Source organism: Candida theae (assembly GCF_024610275.1).
Source record: "Candida theae strain CBS 12239 chromosome Unknown scaffold64, whole genome shotgun sequence".
NCBI classification, from domain to species: domain Eukaryota; kingdom Fungi; phylum Ascomycota; class Pichiomycetes; order Serinales; family Debaryomycetaceae; genus Lodderomyces; species Lodderomyces theae.
In genome coordinates, this window is record NW_026261475.1 from 1,872 (window position 1) to 21,446 (window position 19,575).

Genomic DNA, 19,575 nt, shown 5'->3' on the forward strand with positions numbered 1-19,575 from the left:
TGTTTTTTTTTTTTCTATTGTTTCTTTGTTCTCATTGAAGAAAGATATGGCTTACAAAACAATGCAACCCATCATTCCATCAGGTGATAGTAGCAATCTTTCATCCTCACGAATAGCAACCAAATGACAAGCTAATTTATCGTGATATGTGTAGCCTGTGTAGCCTGTGTAGTCTGTTTATAGTTATGTAAATGTAGATATAGACAATGTACTTTGTAAAATAGAGTTATGGTTTGTGAGCAAGGCGTGACTTGGCTCATTTATTTTGACTTTCACTTAGTCTATTATGTCATGCTGGAGAACACACAAATAAATTAGCAAATTACAAAATGCCCATTTGTCAAGAAAGTGGGGAAAGGATACACACCCCGGGCGAATAATCCAAAGAATAACTTTATATAAACCCCTCTACAAACAGAAAATGAATTCTCTACCTTTATTCTTCACTCTCTTTCGAGCACTTTAATATCTGCTTTGCTCTCTAAGTCTTTTTTTTTCTTTGGGGGCGGGGTAAGTGTATACCCCTCCTCCTTGCACGTTTCAATTCTCGTTCCGATTCAACCATTTTTTTATTTAGCCTCGATGAGATTGTTAGTGCGAAAAAAGAAAAAAAAAACACAAAAAATATATTAAAAATTTTAAAAATTTTAAAATTTGAAATTAAAATATTTCGAAGAAATACAGCAACGACAACTGAATAGCCTTACTTGCGGGTGGAATGGAATGCTGCATAAGAAATTATCCGGAAACCAAAAACGCATGTTAACCGTTTACAGTTTTAAATGCTCCGGGGGGGTAAGATCTGCAACGACACGCCTCTAAGATAACTTCTCTCTTTCTCTCTCTTTCTCTCTCTACACTCGAAATCTTCTGAATCTCGCTAACTTTACCCCACACGGAGCTAAAGAATCTCCTCACAATAACAATAACAAAGAATCGGAAACAAAAACCAACCGAGAGATTCAATCAATTGTTCAAAGACTCGTCTTTAACTTTATATAGCATAGAGATTTCTATGTTGAGAAACAATAAACCAAGAAAAAAATATAAAATAAAAAAAAAACAGAAATAAACACAGCAGCCAAATAGAACAATAGAAGCTTATTTATGTTTTGTTTGTGTAACTATTGGGTCGTGTAGTTGACTACAAGAATAGTACCTGTTACGGCTAAAAGCTTCAACTACACAGCAGTTGCAACAGGAGCCAATCTTAGCTAGTGCCCACACCTACTGAAGTCGAAGGGTAGTCCTAAATCCCTTTCTCTCTTACAAGCACACTTCAACACATTCAAAAATCAATTTTGTATGCCACTATCTCTGTCAACTACACACACTACCTAAACCTTCTTCTCATCGTCCTCTTCCTCTCCTGAACTTCTCCTTACATGTTTCAGCTTGTTGTTGGAGCCTGTCTCATCCTCAACCATTTCAATACTTGGCTTATTCTTTTCCAAATCAAATTGAATATGATCAAATCCAGTGTTTCCTCTACTGTTTGTATACTTGACTTTATGAATCTGTGAATGGTCAGGAACCAATTTGTTACAACGTCTCAAATTGTACCAAGGCAAAGTGAACACCTCCTCAATCGATTCCAAACTTCTACCCTTCAACTCAGGAAGGAAGAATGCCCACACCAAAGCCACACATAAAACACCAACAAAGAAATAGAATGCACCAAACGAATGCATGGCTAGCATAAGTTTTGGCATTGCTTTGGAGTTGCCATATTGATTAGCAAAATGCAACACCATGATGATCGATTGTGCAAAAGATCTAATACCAAGTGGGAAAATCTCATTTCCAATCAAATATTGAATTGAATTGAACCCCACTGTCCAAAATGTTCCACTGAGGAAAATGGCAGCTAAAGCTCCAGTACTTGCTCGTTTGGCATTGGCATTCTCAACAACCCCTTCAGCAGCTTGAGGAACCAAATGCAAGAAAATCGCATAGTACAATAAACACAACATTTGACCACAAATTCCAATGTAAAGTGACCTCTTCCTACCCAAAATGTCAATAAGGAAGAAAGCTGCAAAGTATGCCGAGAAAAACTTGACCACACCCAACACTGCTGACATCTTCAACTTGTCAATACCAGTAACTCCAACAAGGGCAAACAACTCAGAGGCATATATGGTGACAGCATTTGCACCACTCCATTGGCCCAATACTTGACTTCCACCACCAATAATAATCAATCTATAAGCAATGCTCTTGACCGTGACAATTTGTTTGAAATTGCCAATCAAGGATGAACTTCTCGCTGCTTCCTTTTCAGCCATAACTTGTTCATTAATATCACTAATCTCAGCAATGATGTATGGATGGTCAACTGGCAATTTCCTTAATTTGCTCAACTTTTCAACAGCTTCATGGGCCTTGCCATGTTTCAACAACCAACGAGGACTTTCAATACACCAAAAGAATGACGCAACAAAAATGAGTCCTGCCATAATAAACTTGGTGCAAAATGTAACTCTCCACTGTTTGTCATTAACTGAACCATCACTCAAAGTTGCCGGAATATGAATAGCCGATCCATAATTGGCAAAATATCCCATCATGATACCCAAATACACGGCACCGGCAAAAATACAATTGGCCATACCACGAATAGGACTAGGTGCAACTTCAGACATGTACACGGGTCCAATTGACGTTGTTTGTCCAATGGCCAACCCCTCAATAAACCTACCAGCATACAATTGGCCCACTGATTGAGACGAAATTTGAATTGAAACGCCAATCAACCAAATTATGCACACAACTTGTAACGCTCTAAGTCTTCCAAAGAAATCCACAGATTTCATAGCAATGAGCGCTCCACCTACCGAACCTAACTGAACCATTGATGCAATGTTTGATTTCAAAGTGGCAATCTCATGTTCAGTTTTGGTTTCATCACTCAAACCAAACTTCCTGATGAATGCTGGTAGGGCAAGGTTTCCAGAAACTGTACCTTCATCGATACCTCGAGCAGCTCCAAACAACCCAAACACAAAGATGCTCAAGTATAAGGTGACATTGAAGATTTGTGGTGGGTGACCAGTAGTGTCGACTCTGAATCTAAATCTTTGCCAAAAGGGCTTCTTTTCCTCTTCAGTATATGGCAGGTCAATATGGGATTCCCTGCTTGAGTCGTACACATTCTCTTGCGAATCAATAGCCACTGTCAGTTGTGTAAGTTTGTGATTCGTTTTGGAAGACATTGTAAGGTGAAGAGCAACTTGGTCTTGTTTGTTTGGAACGGAAGTTGATGGATGAAAGAAAAAAGCACCCATATTTAGTTGAGACCACAAGGGTTAAATTGGCCTCCTTTTATAGACTTTTATCCAACACTGTTGATGAATTGCATTAGAGCACTTGTAACCTCTTCACAGTGTTGAACATAGTAAAGCAAACAAAAAAAGTGGGGAAACTCCGATTGTTGCAACCAATTGTACTAATATCACCTCTTTTTTTTTTTTTTTTTTCGGTATTTGGGTTCCCTTCCCCTCTCAATCATTACCTCCCAGAGCTTTAAGAGGTTACTTGTACATCCAGAAAAGGGAGCTAACACCATAATCCTTTGTTTTTTTTTTTTTTTATTCTTTTTTGCAACTTTTGTTTGGCCCAATCATTTGAATGAGTTTGAAATAAAGCTTGTTTGTAATAGATAAGAAAAAAAAATATAAAGTGAGCTGTGGCCAAGAATTGCAAAGAATAAAAAAAGGACAACAAAAATGATACAAAATAGAGCCGTGCAAGTGAGTCTAGTCATAGAATAACACTATTGTGGAAAGCTCCATTGACGTGGCAACTCTCTGAGTGCCAAGTAAAAATTGTAAATGGATAAAAAGAGGGGGAGGAGGATAATGTGCATAATGGAGGAAAACTCTCACAAGTTGGAATTGGGTATCGTTCCTTCTCCACTTTCAGTGATAATGATATACTTCTGTTAATACTCTAGTTATGATATCCTGACTGAAACAGGGCTACTGTTCTTTTGACCGTGTAATCGAAATGGAGTACCACGCAATGAAGTTTTCTTTACATGAAAAGAGGAGATCTTGCCAATCACACTAAGCGAATTCACCCGTTCAAAACAGATGCAATACAAAACAACAAAAATATTACTCTGAAACAAAACAAGATCACTTTGAAACTCATAATATTTTGCTTAAGGGATTATGTCGCCTCGGACTTGTACAATTAATCCCTCAAAGAATTCAACCCAGATCGACAAGGTTTTTTTCTTATATTTTTTATTTTCTTGGGAGCGCAAAATATGATAGCTGCGAAAATGAAAGACACTTTTCAAGAGAAGAGAATATTGTCTTGAAGTTTAGAAAAAAACGAGCGCTGAAATGTCCTTTGTCAAGGCTGATGTACACTCTGTCCCTTCAGCTAGTCTTTATACCTCAAACAGTCTGGTTTCAGTTGGCTAAGTGTGTACCCTCGATGGGGGTTGCAATATAGACAAGGCCGACTCAAACTTTAGTTCCACGCAAGAGCCCGTTCAATATTTGACTTATTATCTACACATTTAAAATTTTGGAAATCCCCACTCTGAAAAAAGATCTGTTCCCTGATCGTTACAGTTGTGGCCATAAAGAACTTTTTCGAAATACCCAACAAAAGCATATTAGAGTGTCTTATCTCTCAATACAATGTCTAATATGTTTAACGTCCACTGTTGTTACAGTTGTAAACGCCTCCCCTCTTTTGATTATATTAGTCTTTGTTGGGTATTTCCAAATATGGCATTATCGCACAATGTCCTTCTCATAATGTCGATAGTACTGTTTGAATCCGATCAATCCCCACTTTTACAATAACCATTTAAAAAAGGCTAAAGTTTAAATATTAGTGGTTACTTAGTGTGACTAAAAAATAAAAAAAGGATTGGGAGATGGGAATCTAAATCAAACGAGCGTTCAGCCACGTGTAGATGTCACCACTGTTTGATTGGACAAAACTTCACCGCCTTGTTTTGCAAAAAGTTGTACTGGTTTTTTGTTTATTGGAGGCGGGGGGAAGGAAGGAAGTATCACCAAACCAAACGTGAACTTGTCTATATTCAGTCCTAAACTCACCGGGATTACAACTTGCAAATTGCAGCCTCGCAACAAGTGCCACAAAGTTACTTCCATTCTCATTTTCAGGTGCATTGGATATTCCTTCCCCCCCCCATTCCCCGTTCCTTTAATTTCAAATTCAAATATCTTACATACAGCAAAAATCTAACAATAATTACATGTATTATCAAGACTATACAAACAAATTCTTTGACTAAATCAGCTGATTGAGGATTTCGCAACCCTTTCGACATGTGCGTACAATTATCACAGTGTCCTCATTCTTGTCTCGTCTTTTTAACCTTTGGTCTCTCATCTTGGAAAGATCTCTTGCGCTCATTGATTGGTGAGCCACCTTGCTTCTCCTCGGCAATCTTGAGCTTTCGCGACTCGGTACGAGCAATCTCAGGTCGTTTCACAGTCGATGCAGATTCAGTGCCAGAAACGACGGGGGACACGATGGATGTCGTTTTCGCAGGTTCTGATTGAGCAATGGGTGTAGTTGTAGATTGTGGTTGTGTCGTAGGTGTTTGATTTTGCGGTGGTGACTGATTCTCTTGATCATCCTCTGCTGCTTCCTGTGCTTTTGAATGCGTATTTGTAGGATTTGCTAGTGATGTATCTCCTACTTTGGGAACTTCAGTTTGAGAGGTAGGTATAGCAAGTGGCTGGGCTTGTGGCTGGGCTTGTGGCTGGGATTGTGGTTGATTTTGAGCTGGTGCTGTTGTAGAGATACTCTGACCAGGTTTATCAACCACTGTAGCTCCATTGACTAATCTCTCGGGATCAGTCTTGCTATCATCTGATGATGTAAAAACGCTTTGTTTCTCTTTCGATGATACGGTATTCTTCGGTGGATCGCCTCCTACAACAGATGTTTTATCTAAGTTGGAAGGATTAGTGGATCCTGGTTGCTGGATTGGTAGACTTCCAGTTCCAAATGAGTCCGACTGTGATGGTGCTTGAGGTGCTGGGTTGGTTGAAGAAAGTTTACCGAACGCTGAGCCCGCTGGGAGTGTTTGCAAGTTCGGTTGACTCGGTTGTTGAACTGTTGGGTGAGCCGCTGGTTGTGTTGCTGGTTGTGTTGCTGGTTGTGTTGCTGTCTGTGTTGCTGGCTGTGTTGCTGGCTGTGTTGCTGCTCTAACAGGAGCTCTTACTTGATCTGGATCCTGTGGTTGTTTTGCTTTTGCCTCCGACTCAAACCTTTCAACCTTTCTTGTCAACATTTTCAACTTGAACTCAAACTTTTTTTCCACCTCTTGTGCTGTCTTTGTCCTCTCCTGTTCAATTCGCAGCTGCACTTCATTCTTGGTCTTTTCCAAGAGCTCCTGAAGCTCAGCATACTTGGTCTTCATTTCATCAGTTGAACCACCGGGGTTGAATGATACTAGGGATTTACGCAATTCTTCCTTCTCCTTATTGAACTGGGTCTTCAAATTGGCCTCTAAACCAAACAACTTCTTAACCAATTCATTCTTCTCGCGTATCAATCCGCTATTTTCCTCTTTAACTGCATTTAACTGTTTATTCAATTCTTCAACCCTTTGTTGTGCTTTACTATCTTGACCTCCAGCAGAGGTCTCTTTGCCCAATGCTTCAATCTTCTCCTTCAACTGCTTCAATTCCTTATCTTTTGCATCAGTGATTTCTTTTTCCCTATCTGCATGTTCTTGTCTCAATGACATGATTCTATTGTTGGCCTTGTTTTTTAATCTATCCATTTGCTCTTGCATTTTGATAATTTCTGGAGATGGACCCTTGGGTTCCTCCATCTTTTTGGAAAGTGCGTTTGTAGATATGGTTTTAAGACGCGTATTCTCCTCTTCTAGCAATCTCAATTTTTGTTGATCAATTCCAACTTGGGTGCTTTGTGTCTGGGAACTTTGTTTGACGGTATCCAACTCAGTCTTTACCTTGGTGAACTCGGCCTTCAACTTTTCGAGCTCAGAATCTTTTCTCTTGGTTTCATGCGTTAAATTGTTTACTTGTTCTCTCAAGTTGTAAATTTGTTGCAATTGGGTTGCTAACTGACTTTGCTCTTTTTCATTGTTGTTCAAATTTAAGACGCTTGCATTGTCCTTTGAGGATTGAAGTGTGGAAATTTCGTTTTGTAAACTTTCAATCTTGACTTTCAAGTTGGAATTCTCTTCCTCAACTGAAGCCAACTTCACATCGCTTCCATCCTTTTCCCTGCGAAGATACTCAATAACCTGTTTTATATCACTTGAATCACCGTCATCGCTGTTTCCAGAGGTACTTGCCAATTCCAAGCGATCTAGCAAAACCCTATTCTGATCTTCCAACTCGGCCCGTTTCGTCTTTGAGAGACTCTTTTCATTCTCCAACTCCAACCTACTAATACTTAATTCTCCCTCAAGATCCTTTAATTTTTTGTTGATTGATTCTTTTTCCTGCTTTAACAGTGTAATAACAACTTCATTGTTTGTGACTTTAGCCTTTATTTTCTCAACCTCATCAGTCAATGACGAATTCTTTTCAGCTTCTTCATCCAACTTGCTTTGCAAACTAATAACCGTTCTCTTTTCCAATTCAAGTTTCTCGTTAGCATCATTAAGTCTGTCATTGTAAATTTTTTCCAAACTGTCAAATTTTTCAGCTTTAACCTCAACCTCGGCAAACTTACGTTCCAATGTGTTGTAATCAGCAACAAAATCTTTCCTCGCTTTCTCCAACTCTTGTGACTTGATCTCATTTGCCTCTTTCAACTTGACAACTTCCTCTTCTGCATTCCTCTTCTCTTTAGCAAGTTCAGCATACCGTGCATCCAATTGAGACTTTTCTTCATTGAACGTTTTAACCTTGTCTAAAATAGCTGCCTCCTTATCATTAACCAATTTCGTCAACTCGACAAGTCTTTCTCCGGCAGTTTTCAAATCTTCTTGTAGCTGTTTGACTTCTGGTTTACTGTATGCATTGAGTGTTGCATCCTTTAATCTAGCACTCAACTCCACCACGCGCTTGTCTTTTTCTGAAACCTCATTCTTCAAATGCAACAATTGCAAGCTCAAGTCATTGATTTGTTCTAACTTACTGTTTTGAGCTTTGAATGTTTTTTCGGATTGGTTGGACAAGATTTGAAGTCTCTCCTCCTTTTCGTCGAGCTTCCTTTGTAAGTTCTGCAATGCCTCAGATGAATCATTGAATTTAGCAGTGATTTCCTTTATTGAATCGTCTCTCTCCCTCAACATCGTTTGCAAATTGACCACAAATTCGTTCAATTTCATCTTATCATCTCTCAAAGATGAGAGTTCATTATTAAGTGACAATTGCATTCGGTTTGCAAAATCCTTTTCCTGCTGTAATGTGACCAATGAAGTACTATTGTGCTCAAATTTCGATTGCAATTCCCGGAAATCTTGCGATTTTTGCCTCAATTGGCTTTCCAACTTTTGTGCTTGTTTGTTCCAAAATTCTAGTTCGGACTTGACTTGGCTCTTCTCTGCATTTGCCAAGTCGATTGATTTTTGAGTAGTAATTAATTTAGCCTCTGTCAATTCAATTGTTTTGTTTGCAACTGAGAGTTGCGTTGCAAAGTCATCCTTGCTTTCGTTGGCTTTCTTCAACTCTTTGTTCAATTTCTTCACTGACTCAGAAAACTCCTTTCTCATTTTTTCAATAACAGCTTCATACTCTTTGGCTTTTTTGGTTAACTCGGAATCAGTTATCGGGACATCTCCAGCAGCACCATCTGCCATCTTATTATTGAGTTTTCGAAGAGCATCTCTTTCACTTGTAACTGCTTGAAGCTTTGAATTAGCACTTTCTAATTCACTGTCCAAGGTCATGATCACTTCTCGAGCTTCTTCCATAGCTTGTGAGCTAGGTCCCTCTTCTTCCGAACTTTCCAACTTTTTCGTCAACAGTCTGACTGCAATTAGCAATTCTTGATTTTTCTGTTGAAGTTGAATTATGTCTTTGAAATTAAGCAACCTTTCCGACACTAATTTGTCAGAGTCTGACTCAAACGCATCTTCAAAGTTACCTGTTCGATCGAGTATTTTTTCAATTTTGGCACGCTCGCTCAATGAAAGCGGTTCATCATTGTTGTCCCTTACCTGCGAATGAATAAGGAAATAGCAAATCTGTTTTCCCAAATCCTTAGCTACTTGTTTCAAGGAAGAAATTTCTTTTTCGTAGTCGGCTCCATTGGCTCTAAGTCTTTTGCGGTCCTTTTCAAGCGACACAATATCTGCACAAAGATTATCAATTTTTCCATTCAACTCCGAGACCAATGATTCATAAAATTGAATTTGGTCTTTGTAGTTGGCAATGGCGGGCTTTCTCGCTTCAAGCTCGTTGATAAACCTCTCCAATTCCGTTTCTAAGCTTTCTCGTTGCATTCTTTCAACTGAAAGTTGCTTTTTAACATGATTGTATTCGGCAAATAAAGAGGGTAATGAAATACCCGACTGCTCTGCACTAGCATCTGAGTCAAGGATCTGCACCTGTGTGTTACCAATATCTGCGCTCAATGCTGACTCCATTCTCTCGAGCTTTTCCTCTAATTCAGCAATAGTTTGTTCCTGTGAAGAAATTGTTGAGTTAAGAACATGTAGATTCTCATTTGCTTTATTTTTGAGTTCCTCGGAATAGTTTTCTAACTGCTCAATTCTAGCGGCGCGCTGTTCACTTTGAAGCTTGGTTAATTCCAACAAGTCTTGATTTGCATTCGATTCCTCTACAATCTTTGATTTGACTGATCTGAGTTCAGCTTCGATGGCAGACTTTTTTTCACATTCTGCTCTCAAAGATGCTTCCAAGTTTGCAATTGTGTTTTCGTGGCGCTTAACCAACTCGCCAAGACTCTCGGATTTCACAGTTAATCGATTCACGTCAGATTCTGCTCGTGATTGACCTAACTCGTGTTTCTGTAATAAGTCGGTGTATTTCAGTTGCGTGGACTTTAGTTGCTCTTCGTACCAGAGTTTTTGGTCTCTCAAAAAATTTGCTTCATTCTGAGCCTTTGTTAACAGCAAACTGATTGCAAACTTTTCATTTTCCGATCGATTGTACTCCATTGTTATTTGGTTTAGCTTCTTACTTTGAGCCACGTTAGCAGAAGACAACTCCTCGAGCTTTTCCATGTGCTTGATCTCCTGATAGCTTTGCTTCTCATTCAATTCCTTCAATTCTGAAGTCTTTTCCGAATTCAATCTTTGATACTCATTCACCTGAGCAGAAATTTGTTGATTGGAAAGCTCTAGCTCTCTGACTTTGATCTCTTGCTTTTTGCACTTTGTGGACAACTTCGAATTCTCATCCCGCAACGAAAGTAAGGAATTTTCCGCCTCCGAATACTTCTGTTGAAGTGAGTTGATTGTGTTTCTACTACTTGTAAATGACTCCTCTAGTTTTAGTCTAAGTTGATTTCGTTGTGATTGTAGTCTTGCAAATTCTTTTGCCTTTGTCGCGAGCGTTTCCAAAAATTGAGTATCCTTAACGGTCCCCACTGTACAGTCATCAATGGCAAGAAAGTCTTTTACAATACTCTTCAAATCATCACCTAGAATATCGTCTTCATGATTTAGAATATCGTTTCCGATCGGCGAGCTAGCTACTCCTTGAACAGGGTTGTAAAGCTCACGATGTTCACTGTCTGCAGCCACTTTGAACAGTTTTGGTGTTTCAATAGGGTCCTGATCTTTGAGTGGGGGTAATGACTTTGAAGGTGTAGTGTATTGTTGTTTGTCAGAACCTGATGGTTGTAGAAATGAAGTGTGTGGGTCTTCATGAATCAGTTCGTCAGCAGCTTGTCCGTCATCTTCGTCGTCATTTGTTGATAATTTATTTTCATCAGTTTCTTGTCCTTTGAGGTTTGAATGTGATTGATAAGTGTTGGCGATGTTTGGTTGGCTTGATGCGTCGGGATTTGTGTGTTGGAGATGGCTGGCGTTGTCAATTGTGGAAGCATCGGGATTTGACGCACCACTGGCCAAATTTGCGTCATCTTGCTTTTGTCTGCCACTTGATGAGTTATCTTCACCCATACTTGGCAATGGCTCAGAATTGTGTTGATGTATGGGTCAACTACACTTGTACTATATATATATATGTATGTTCTACTTTATATTGTTATTATTCGCAGCTTGTTTATTTTTCTCTCCATCACCGAGCCGCACAAAAAGCTAGCACATTTTGGTGAAATTCGAAACACCATCATGAAGGAGGGACTCCAGCTTGATGAAAGACTTCTTCAGCCGGTTTCGATGACAAATGATTCGGGCTATTGACTTTCTTCAACAGGAATGATGGGTCTCACAAGTCGGCATACTTTACCTTCAACTTCGATATATTCTGAGGTACACCATCTTAGGAAACAGTCATTTCCATCCTGTAGAGCTGACTCTATAATCCCTTCTAATTGACAGATACGTAAGAGGTAAATCTTTAAACCAGCTTGTCTGAGGCTTGCTGGGGGAAGCAGTGTGAGTTACTTTTTACTTTGCACGATTAAACAGTCAAGTCGAGAATAACTTTACTATGAGGTACCTCAATTACCCTCGCCTCCCCCTGTTCATCTGCCTCCTCCCCTACCTCCTTCCTCTTTACGGTCTCCTCTCTCTCTCTCTCTCTCTCTCTCTCTGTCCTCTCTTTCGACATGCCAATGCACTGGACCAATTCCTCTTCACGTGATTGTTTTAGGGTTTTGCCCTATGTCATTTTTTGACTACTATAACGCACGTGATTTTCACTTTTGTGCGCATTGAGGTAAGAAAGAAAGAAAGAAAGAGAAAAAAAGGAACTGGTGAAAATGTCAGCGCACTTGAATTTCCATCAACTTTCACTAATCATTCTCACAACCAACCATGATTGAACCATCGTTGAAAGCATTAGCTTCCAAATACAACTGTGAAAAATCCATTTGCCGTATCTGTTACGCTAGATTGCCACCAAGAGCAACCAACTGTCGTAAGAGAAAGTGTGGTCACTCTAACCAGTTGAGACCAAAGAAGAAGTTGAAGTAATCTATTCGGATCCTTTTCATGAGAGAATATTTGATGTTATCGTTTGCAAGGTATTAGATGATGGGAGAATGCAACTAGCCCCACAGGATGTTTCAGTCTTTTTAGCATGAATCCTTAGAAGGTTTGGGCTTCATATTGTTTGGTATTACAAATGATGGCAACAAGTGTGAAAAATGGAAGATATTGGAAAGAAATAGAAGGAGTTACGACAGCTTATATTTTTATGTTTTAATAAAAGATTACACGAGGAACTATAGTGAGGGGCGACAGAACGACAGGATCGGACGTGCAACCACACCCAAAGGGGTTGGGTGTACCATCGTCGTGACTGCTGTACTCCCGTAAATGTAGAAGGAAGAGTTTTCAGATGCGTTTGATTATCTCTAGATCTTTGAGGCTCTCTCAACGCTCTATTTGAAATTTACAGATTTCAGATAGCTCCTTCGGGAAAGGGTCGGCATCTTTGAATTCTCGCTCTGTACTCTTTGTCTGTATTGCAAGTTGCCTCTTCCTCGTGTGCAGATGTCAATTATCTTCAGAGTACGAGGTCTAGCAACCGCCACGAGGTTGCTCAATCCGTTTAAGGTTGCTGTAATAGGTACGGGCCCAGGTGGGTTTTACACGGCGCACCATCTACTCAACAAATCAAGCCCAGATAAACAAATTCATTTAGATTTCTTTGAGAAATTACCCACACCGTTCGGACTAAGCAGGTATGGTGTTGCTCCAGATCATCCTGAGGTGAAGAATTGCGAAGAGTTCATGACTAACATTATGGCCGATTTCAAGGACTCTGATAGGCATCGTGTGAGATTCATTGGTAACGTAGAGATAGGCAAGGATATCAAGTTGAAGGAGTTAGAGGAGAACTACAACGCAATTGTTCTTGCATACGGATGTACTTCGGCTGACAATAAATTAAATGTTCGAGGAACAGATTCACCGGGCATAATTTCAGCAAGGCAGTTTGTTAATTGGTACAATGGTCATCCTGATTGCTACAATACAGAAAACCCTTACAAGCCGCCGCCATTGGACAAAATAGAAGATGTAACAATTATTGGAAACGGGAACGTGGCCTTGGATGTTGCCCGTATGCTCTTAGCTGATCCAAAGCAACACTGGCATGCAACTGATATTTCGGTGGAAGCTGAAGAGTTGTTGGAGAAAAGCACAATCAAGAATGTCAACATTGTTGCTAGACGAGGTATACTAGAATCTGCATTTTCGAATAAAGAAATTAGAGAATTGTTTGAGTTGAAAGATGCCAAATTTGAGCCTTTGGAAGAAGGATTATTGGAAAGAATTGCCACAAAAAAACTAGGTAGAGTGGACAAGCGTAGAGTTTCGCTACTTGAAAAATACAACAAGCCTATTAGTGCAGAAGAAAAATCGAGGCGAAAATGGACATTGCGATATCTACTTTCACCGGTCGAATTTATAACGAGAGATGGGGGGATAAAAGAAACAAGGTTTGTCAAAAATGAGCCGGTTGATGATCCACTTCTTCCCGGAAGAGTCAAACCTACAGACAAGTTTGTTGAGCTCAAAAATGAACTTGTCATCTTGTCCATTGGGTACCAAGGGACCTCAATTGAGGGGTTTGAGGAGATTGGCATCTGGTTTGATGATAACAAATTGCATAATAGAGGCGGACGAGTTCTTTCTCAAATATCAAAGGGCGAGACTAAGGAAAACTTGACATACAAGAAAGGTTGGTATACTTCAGGCTGGATAAAAAATGGGCCCAAGGGTGTCATCGCAGTGACAATGATGGATTCCTTTGATACGGCCCAAAATATCTTGGAAGACTTGACCAATGGCGACTACATCAAAGTAGAAGAGGGTAAAGATATTATAGATTCTGATGTTTTCAAATCACTCAGTGATGTTATTTATTGGGATGACTGGAAGAAATTGGACAATTACGAGATAAAGGAAGGTGATAAATTGGGCAAGACTCGCTACAAAGTTTGCAATAAAAACGAGATGATAGATATTTGTAAGTAAATGGTATTAGTGCTGGCAACTTGTAATTTTTCTAAAATAATGGGTGTGTTCGAACTTGCCCAATTTGTTTGGCCAAAATGTAGATGGCTTGATGTTGAGGTCCTTCAAGCCTGTTGCTTGTACTGCAACATCTAGCTTTCCAAAAAACCCACTGTGATCCAAGCCCCTTCTGTCAACATCTGATTCCTCGTGCGGTAGATCTCGTTTGTCTATAAAGTATTCATAGCCAGCATGTGCGAGCATGGGAGGTAAGGAGGGTATTATGTCATGTCTGTGGACGACTCTGATGAACCCTCTGGAAAAATCGTGGCTATTTTCTATCTCCTTTGCAACTTCTTCTGAATCAAAAATTGTGTCGATAAAATTGGCAAACTCTTGGTTCCCAACTCTGGGACCTCCAAATGTCACAACTAATGGATCATAACCCAACAACATAAATTCAATCCCACTCATCACTGTAAATGCAGCACCTAGCGAATGACCCGCAATCAAGAATTGATAATCGGGATATTCTTGCTTCATCTTCACACCTGCACTGATTATTGCACCCGAATTATCTTTAAGAAAGTTGTAAAACCCGCGATGCACTCTGCAATTTTTGCATTCCATGTGAATGAAGGGTACGCCATCCTTGAAATTCTCATCATAAACTATGGGCGTATACTTTATTGGGAAAAAGTTCAAATCAGTAACCCAATCACGTCGCGATGCTGATCCTCGAAACACTAATATGATAGCTTTCCGTCGATGGTCCAAAGCGTAAAACCCGGTACCAACTTCATTCAACCTGTTGAAGTCAAAAATCCGCACAATCTCGACATCTTGAAGGATTGAATTTTTGCAGGCATTCAACGGACAGTGCGTGTCTGGATCACTCAAAACACCCGTTGAAAGCCCCTTGGTTACGCAATACGCCACTGACGCCAAATTTGCAAACTGTACTAGCTTCACATAGTCCCTTGAGTTTGAGGACTGCTCAAACGAGTAACATAGTGAGATAAACAACATCATGGAGAAGAGCCTCATCATATGAGACAAACAAATAGCATGCTTTGTAAAAGGAAGTAAACTTCAAAACGGACTGTCCAAAAAAAAAAAGAATCAAAAAAGAAAAAAACTCTATAATTGTGGAGGCTGGGAAATGTAGTTGAATATAGATGCTAATTATGTTATGCACATCTCAGCTCTTGGTGCATTTTGTTGCACTTAACGGTACAGTAGTACAACCCACAAAGTGGACATCTCGAGTAACTTGATTTCGAGCCACATATACAACATAGTCTCACCCTTGGTCTTGATCTTTCCGTAGTCGTATTTTTAGAATCTTTAATGTCAATGACGTCAATGAATTGAAAACTCGAGGAAAGGATTGTATTGATTGAAATTAGATTCCGCTCCTCTTCGTAGTACAGATTCAAGTTTCTGCGGGCTGCCAAGATTCTCTTAGTAGCTGGTGTATTCCCTAGTCTAGACTTTTGTGAGCTCGTTCGATTATCCTTGTTCGAGTGGATACTTGTGTAAGTGAAATTTTTAGGCAACTCGAATCCTTTGGCTGAAGATTCTTGACTCAACTCCACTAACCTCTTTTGCACCACTTTCTCCAACTGGATTTGTTGGGCTGATTTTGAAGGGCCGCTGTTTTGGGATTCATTGTTGGCCTGAGTTTGTGCATTGAATAATTGGTTGAGATTGTAATTGACCTTTGTCCTTCCTTTCTTATTTGGTGGTCCATCACCGTTCTCATCACCCCTTTGTCTATTTCCCCCCAACAGCCTCGCCGTGAGATTGATGGATGAGCTGAAATATATTGTAGAAGCATTTGCGCCGCTGGATTTAGGGACTTCCTCAACCAACATGTTTGCGTGGTGAGACTAAGAAAAGTTATCGTTGTTTATTTTCTGACAAAAATGAAATTTTCAATGGACGGCGTTGAAATTATCACGGCTTTTTTGCAGAATCTGACTACAAGGATTCAAATATCATCAATTTCCCATTTCATTGGTATCTATGTACAAGAGTATCGTCCAACCACAACAATGACAACTCATCCTACGTGCACTCGTTTCTCACTTGTCCAGCTCTTTCAAGCTTTGCTGTATTTCTTCGTGACTAAAAGGTTGGTCTTCCCTAGCTTTATCTAGCATCGGTTTTATTCCTTGTTTTGCTAAATTAGCATTGATACAAGTGATGTACGTATCCCAAAACTCGGTACATTCATTTTCAATGGATTTGCCTTTCAAAAACTTTTCGGTATACCACTTGTTGAAACAGTCGTCGTAAGCATTTTTAGCAGGAGTACACTCTGGAGCAAAAGATACCGACATGATATTTCCCATAACCGTGTGTGTTGAATAAAGACAGAGTCAAGTTAAGATATACAAGCAAAGACTCAACTTGCAAGAGAAGGTCGATGATGGAAAATTCGTTGTGGTAGCTATTAGGAAGTCGTGCGGAACGCGTCAAAAAGTAATATCAAATGTCCTTTTTTTCTTTTTTTTTTTTTTTTTGATGAAAGTGACAACAAACAAGGACATACAAGAGTTACATTCTCTCAAATTCGATGAACATGAAGAGGCTATCGATAGCACCTCCTACGTCGAGAAGAAAATCAGGAGCTGCGTCACTGGAAGATTACAATGCGAGAAAAGTTTTGGAACAATTAGATCAGGACACCACCTTGGTGCTTCAAGATATCGATAAGAATATCTCGCGAGCCAATGCAATCATAAACGACAAATTGAAACCTGCTATTCAAGAGTACGGTGTTGAAAGTTGGAAAGTCTGGCATAATTCAGGATTTTGGAAGAAGTTTTTCGAGCAGTCAGCCAATGTTGTGTTGAACAGTTATGAAGCCCCCATAAATGAAGTACAATCGAGTTCGAACTTTTTGAGTGAAATGGAAGACGAGGAAATTGAAGAGCAACCCAAGACACTCACATCTCTTGACACCAGACGTCCCGATTTGAAACATCTTGCTGAAGAAGATACGGCAACGTGGTCAACTGAACAACAGAATCTTAATAGGCAATTGTCAGCATCGACTCCTCACAGGGGCCAAAAGCAAGCAGAACTGAATAGGACGAAATTTGCAGCAACTCAAAGGATGGTAAGACTTCCTGACAGTGTCAGTTTAGAGCCCCCCAATTCCGGGGCTATAAGGTTGTCTCCCACGAGACGTCAGTCGAAAAATTCTCCAACTCGATTTCAAACTATACGTCAGTCGCTAGATTCCATCCACAGGATATCAATTTCACCTCGCAAACAGAGAACCCCGATCACCACTAGGAATCCGGCACTTCAAGATCTTCTCAACTCTTCGCCCACTTTCCCTGAGCCTCCGATCTTGCAGTCAGAGATAGGAAGCGAAGCGTCAAGAGTTCCAAGTCAGCAGCAAACACCGGGCTTCGGCTCTGATCGTGAAGGAAATATACAAAAGTTCCCAAACACCCCGAAGTATTCCTCGTCGCGGTATAGTAATTCATCTACCAATACACCACTAGTAGCTACTCGTGGCGATATCGATAACGAGGAGGAGGATGATGATGATGATGACGATGATTTACAACCACCAAAATTAGAAAGCGAGACTAGTCAGAAAAGTCCAGCCTTGTTAGATAGTGAATCAAGTGAGGATCCATTACCAGAACTAACCACAATTGAATTGAAAAGCGGCAGAAAACGGTCAAAAACTTCCCCTTCATCAGAGGCATCATCGAATAAGAGAAGATCATCAGGACAAAGATCCGAAGATTTGCGTGACACTGCTGAGGAGGAGAACGTTTTTCTAGATAGATCGCATGAAGCAACACGCGAATCGAAAGGTCCTGTGCAAAACGAAGACAATAGCGAGCATTCGCGGTCGATTTCCCAAATTTATGCTGAGGGTATATCCAAATTGAAGGAAGGCTCAGAGATGGCAACAAAAGTCCACGAGTCGGAAACTACCACAAATTTGACCAGGGATATTACAAGGGAAACTACGGAGACCTTGACTGGCGACTTGGGTCCCTTAAAAGAGCGCTGGAGGAAATTTGCCAAATTTGATGTGCAGTAGAGGGTAAATAGGTGTTTCAATTCTAGTTTAATGTATTATTTCACAAGTTGTGAACGATGATGTTTACACGATTCTTTGTTAAACCTTATTTCGATTTGCATTTCCAAAATAATAAGGTTCGAAAACAACCCCTATCAGTTGCAACGAGTTACCTATGCCAAGAATTTTGAGAGTGTTTCTCTGTTTAGTTATTCCTATTTCAGTCTTATTGATAACATCGCTCAAACGAGCTACAATGAAAGTTTGATTCAGATTCCTTGTTCAAGCTTTCCTATCTGTGATGACAAATTATTCAATTCTGATTGGTTGGTTGGATTGCACAAAAAGAAAGTATAATCATGCGGTCTGAAATCGTTGCAAAAATGACTGCAAAAAAAAAAAACAAAAAAAAAACAGATAGAAAAAAAAAGAAATCCTGTTCCCAATTTTGATATAAATAGACCTCAATTTCCATCGAAAACTAACATTCAATTTATTCTTTTTCTTCTTCAACTAAACACTGAATTATATAATATGACTTCTTGTACTGCTGCTCATTGCGTATGCGCTCAAAAGGCTACCTGCTCATGTGGAGCACACCCGGCAAACCACTGTGTTTGTGAAAAGGCTGCTCAAGAAAATGTGACGCCGGCAGCATCAGACGCTTGTCCATGTGGAAAGCGTGTGAAGGATTCCTGTACATGTGGTGCTGATGCTCACTGCCATGGAGAAAGAGAAGGCGAAATTGATTTCACAAACTTGAAGTAAAGGTGCTAGTAGAAATGGATCTGGTTTTTGGGATATAGGCTTGATAATGTTTTAATAAAAAGTTATTGGTTTGGAGATTGATTGTAGAGATCAACATTTTGCCATGAGTTGGGCGCAATATTTTGGGTACAAAATTTAACAGTGGCGTTCCTTGTGCTTTCATAGGATGATCAATGCTACAATACGACAAGTCCATGCAATAGCCAAACCTGGCTATTCATAAGGAAGATCTACTTGGAGTCAAAACTTCAAATCCTTCAATAAAAATACCAATGAACGATGATGCTTTGGTAGAAATAGCAGACCTTAAACATTCCACGACTAACCTAAGATACTTTAGCTTTGATTTCAGAGTCTTGCAGAGCACTTGAGACATCTTTTGATGTCCATAGTTTGGAAAATAGTTAGTTGGAATGTGAACAAATTGTACCTATTTAAAGATCTGCCTAAATTTTTTGAAAAAAATCGTCCCAGATAGTTTAGTGGCTAGAATTACCGTTTGTCGCATGGTAGACCAGGGTTCAATTCCCTGTCTGGGAGCACTTTCTTTTTTCTTTTTCAATTTTTATTTTTTTTATTTTTTTTCATTACGTTACTTTTCCATTGCTCACGCACAAGACGTGAGTGGAATCAAAGATAGAATATGGGAAAAGTCTTTTCTTTTCTTACCGCCAGTTGCACATTGTGCTTAGTCACACATACACTAGGGAATATT

The 19,575-nt window shown here is 39.7% G+C and overlaps 5 protein-coding genes across 5 annotated transcripts; 2 read left to right on the forward strand and 3 right to left on the reverse strand. All coding sequences in view use genetic code 12, as the record gives it.

Annotated features, from left to right (window-relative positions):
• Nucleotides 1–1,337: 1,337 nt before the first annotated feature.
• Nucleotides 1,338–3,215, reverse strand: KGF57_004350 (uncharacterized protein; the record flags this gene model as incomplete). Its single annotated transcript, XM_051753851.1, has 1 exon — nt 1,338–3,215. One exon carries the CDS (start codon nt 3,213–3,215, stop codon nt 1,338–1,340), a length of 1,878 nt encoding a protein of 625 aa, XP_051607158.1.
• Nucleotides 3,216–5,341: 2,126 nt separating this feature from the next.
• Nucleotides 5,342–11,071, reverse strand: MLP1 (Mlp1p; the record flags this gene model as incomplete). Its single annotated transcript, XM_051753852.1, has 1 exon — nt 5,342–11,071. The coding sequence occupies one exon, from the start codon at nt 11,069–11,071 to the stop codon at nt 5,342–5,344; it is 5,730 nt and encodes a 1,909-aa protein (XP_051607159.1).
• Nucleotides 11,072–12,571: 1,500 nt separating this feature from the next.
• On the forward strand, nt 12,572–14,059 carry ARH2 (NADPH-adrenodoxin reductase; the record flags this gene model as incomplete). The annotated part of the gene is made up of 1 exon (XM_051753853.1): nt 12,572–14,059. The coding sequence occupies one exon, from the start codon at nt 12,572–12,574 to the stop codon at nt 14,057–14,059; it is 1,488 nt and encodes a 495-aa protein (XP_051607160.1).
• Nucleotides 14,060–14,065: 6 nt separating this feature from the next.
• KGF57_004353 (uncharacterized protein) lies at nt 14,066–16,383 on the reverse strand (the record flags this gene model as incomplete). Its single annotated transcript, XM_051753854.1, has 3 exons — nt 14,066–15,004; nt 15,346–15,814; nt 16,130–16,383. The coding sequence occupies 3 exons, from the start codon at nt 16,381–16,383 to the stop codon at nt 14,066–14,068; spliced, it is 1,662 nt and encodes a 553-aa protein (XP_051607161.1).
• Nucleotides 16,384–16,625: 242 nt separating this feature from the next.
• ASK1 (Ask1p) lies at nt 16,626–18,113 on the forward strand (the record flags this gene model as incomplete). Its single annotated transcript, XM_051753855.1, has 1 exon — nt 16,626–18,113. The coding sequence occupies one exon, from the start codon at nt 16,626–16,628 to the stop codon at nt 18,111–18,113; it is 1,488 nt and encodes a 495-aa protein (XP_051607162.1).
• Nucleotides 18,114–19,575: the final 1,462 nt, after the last annotated feature.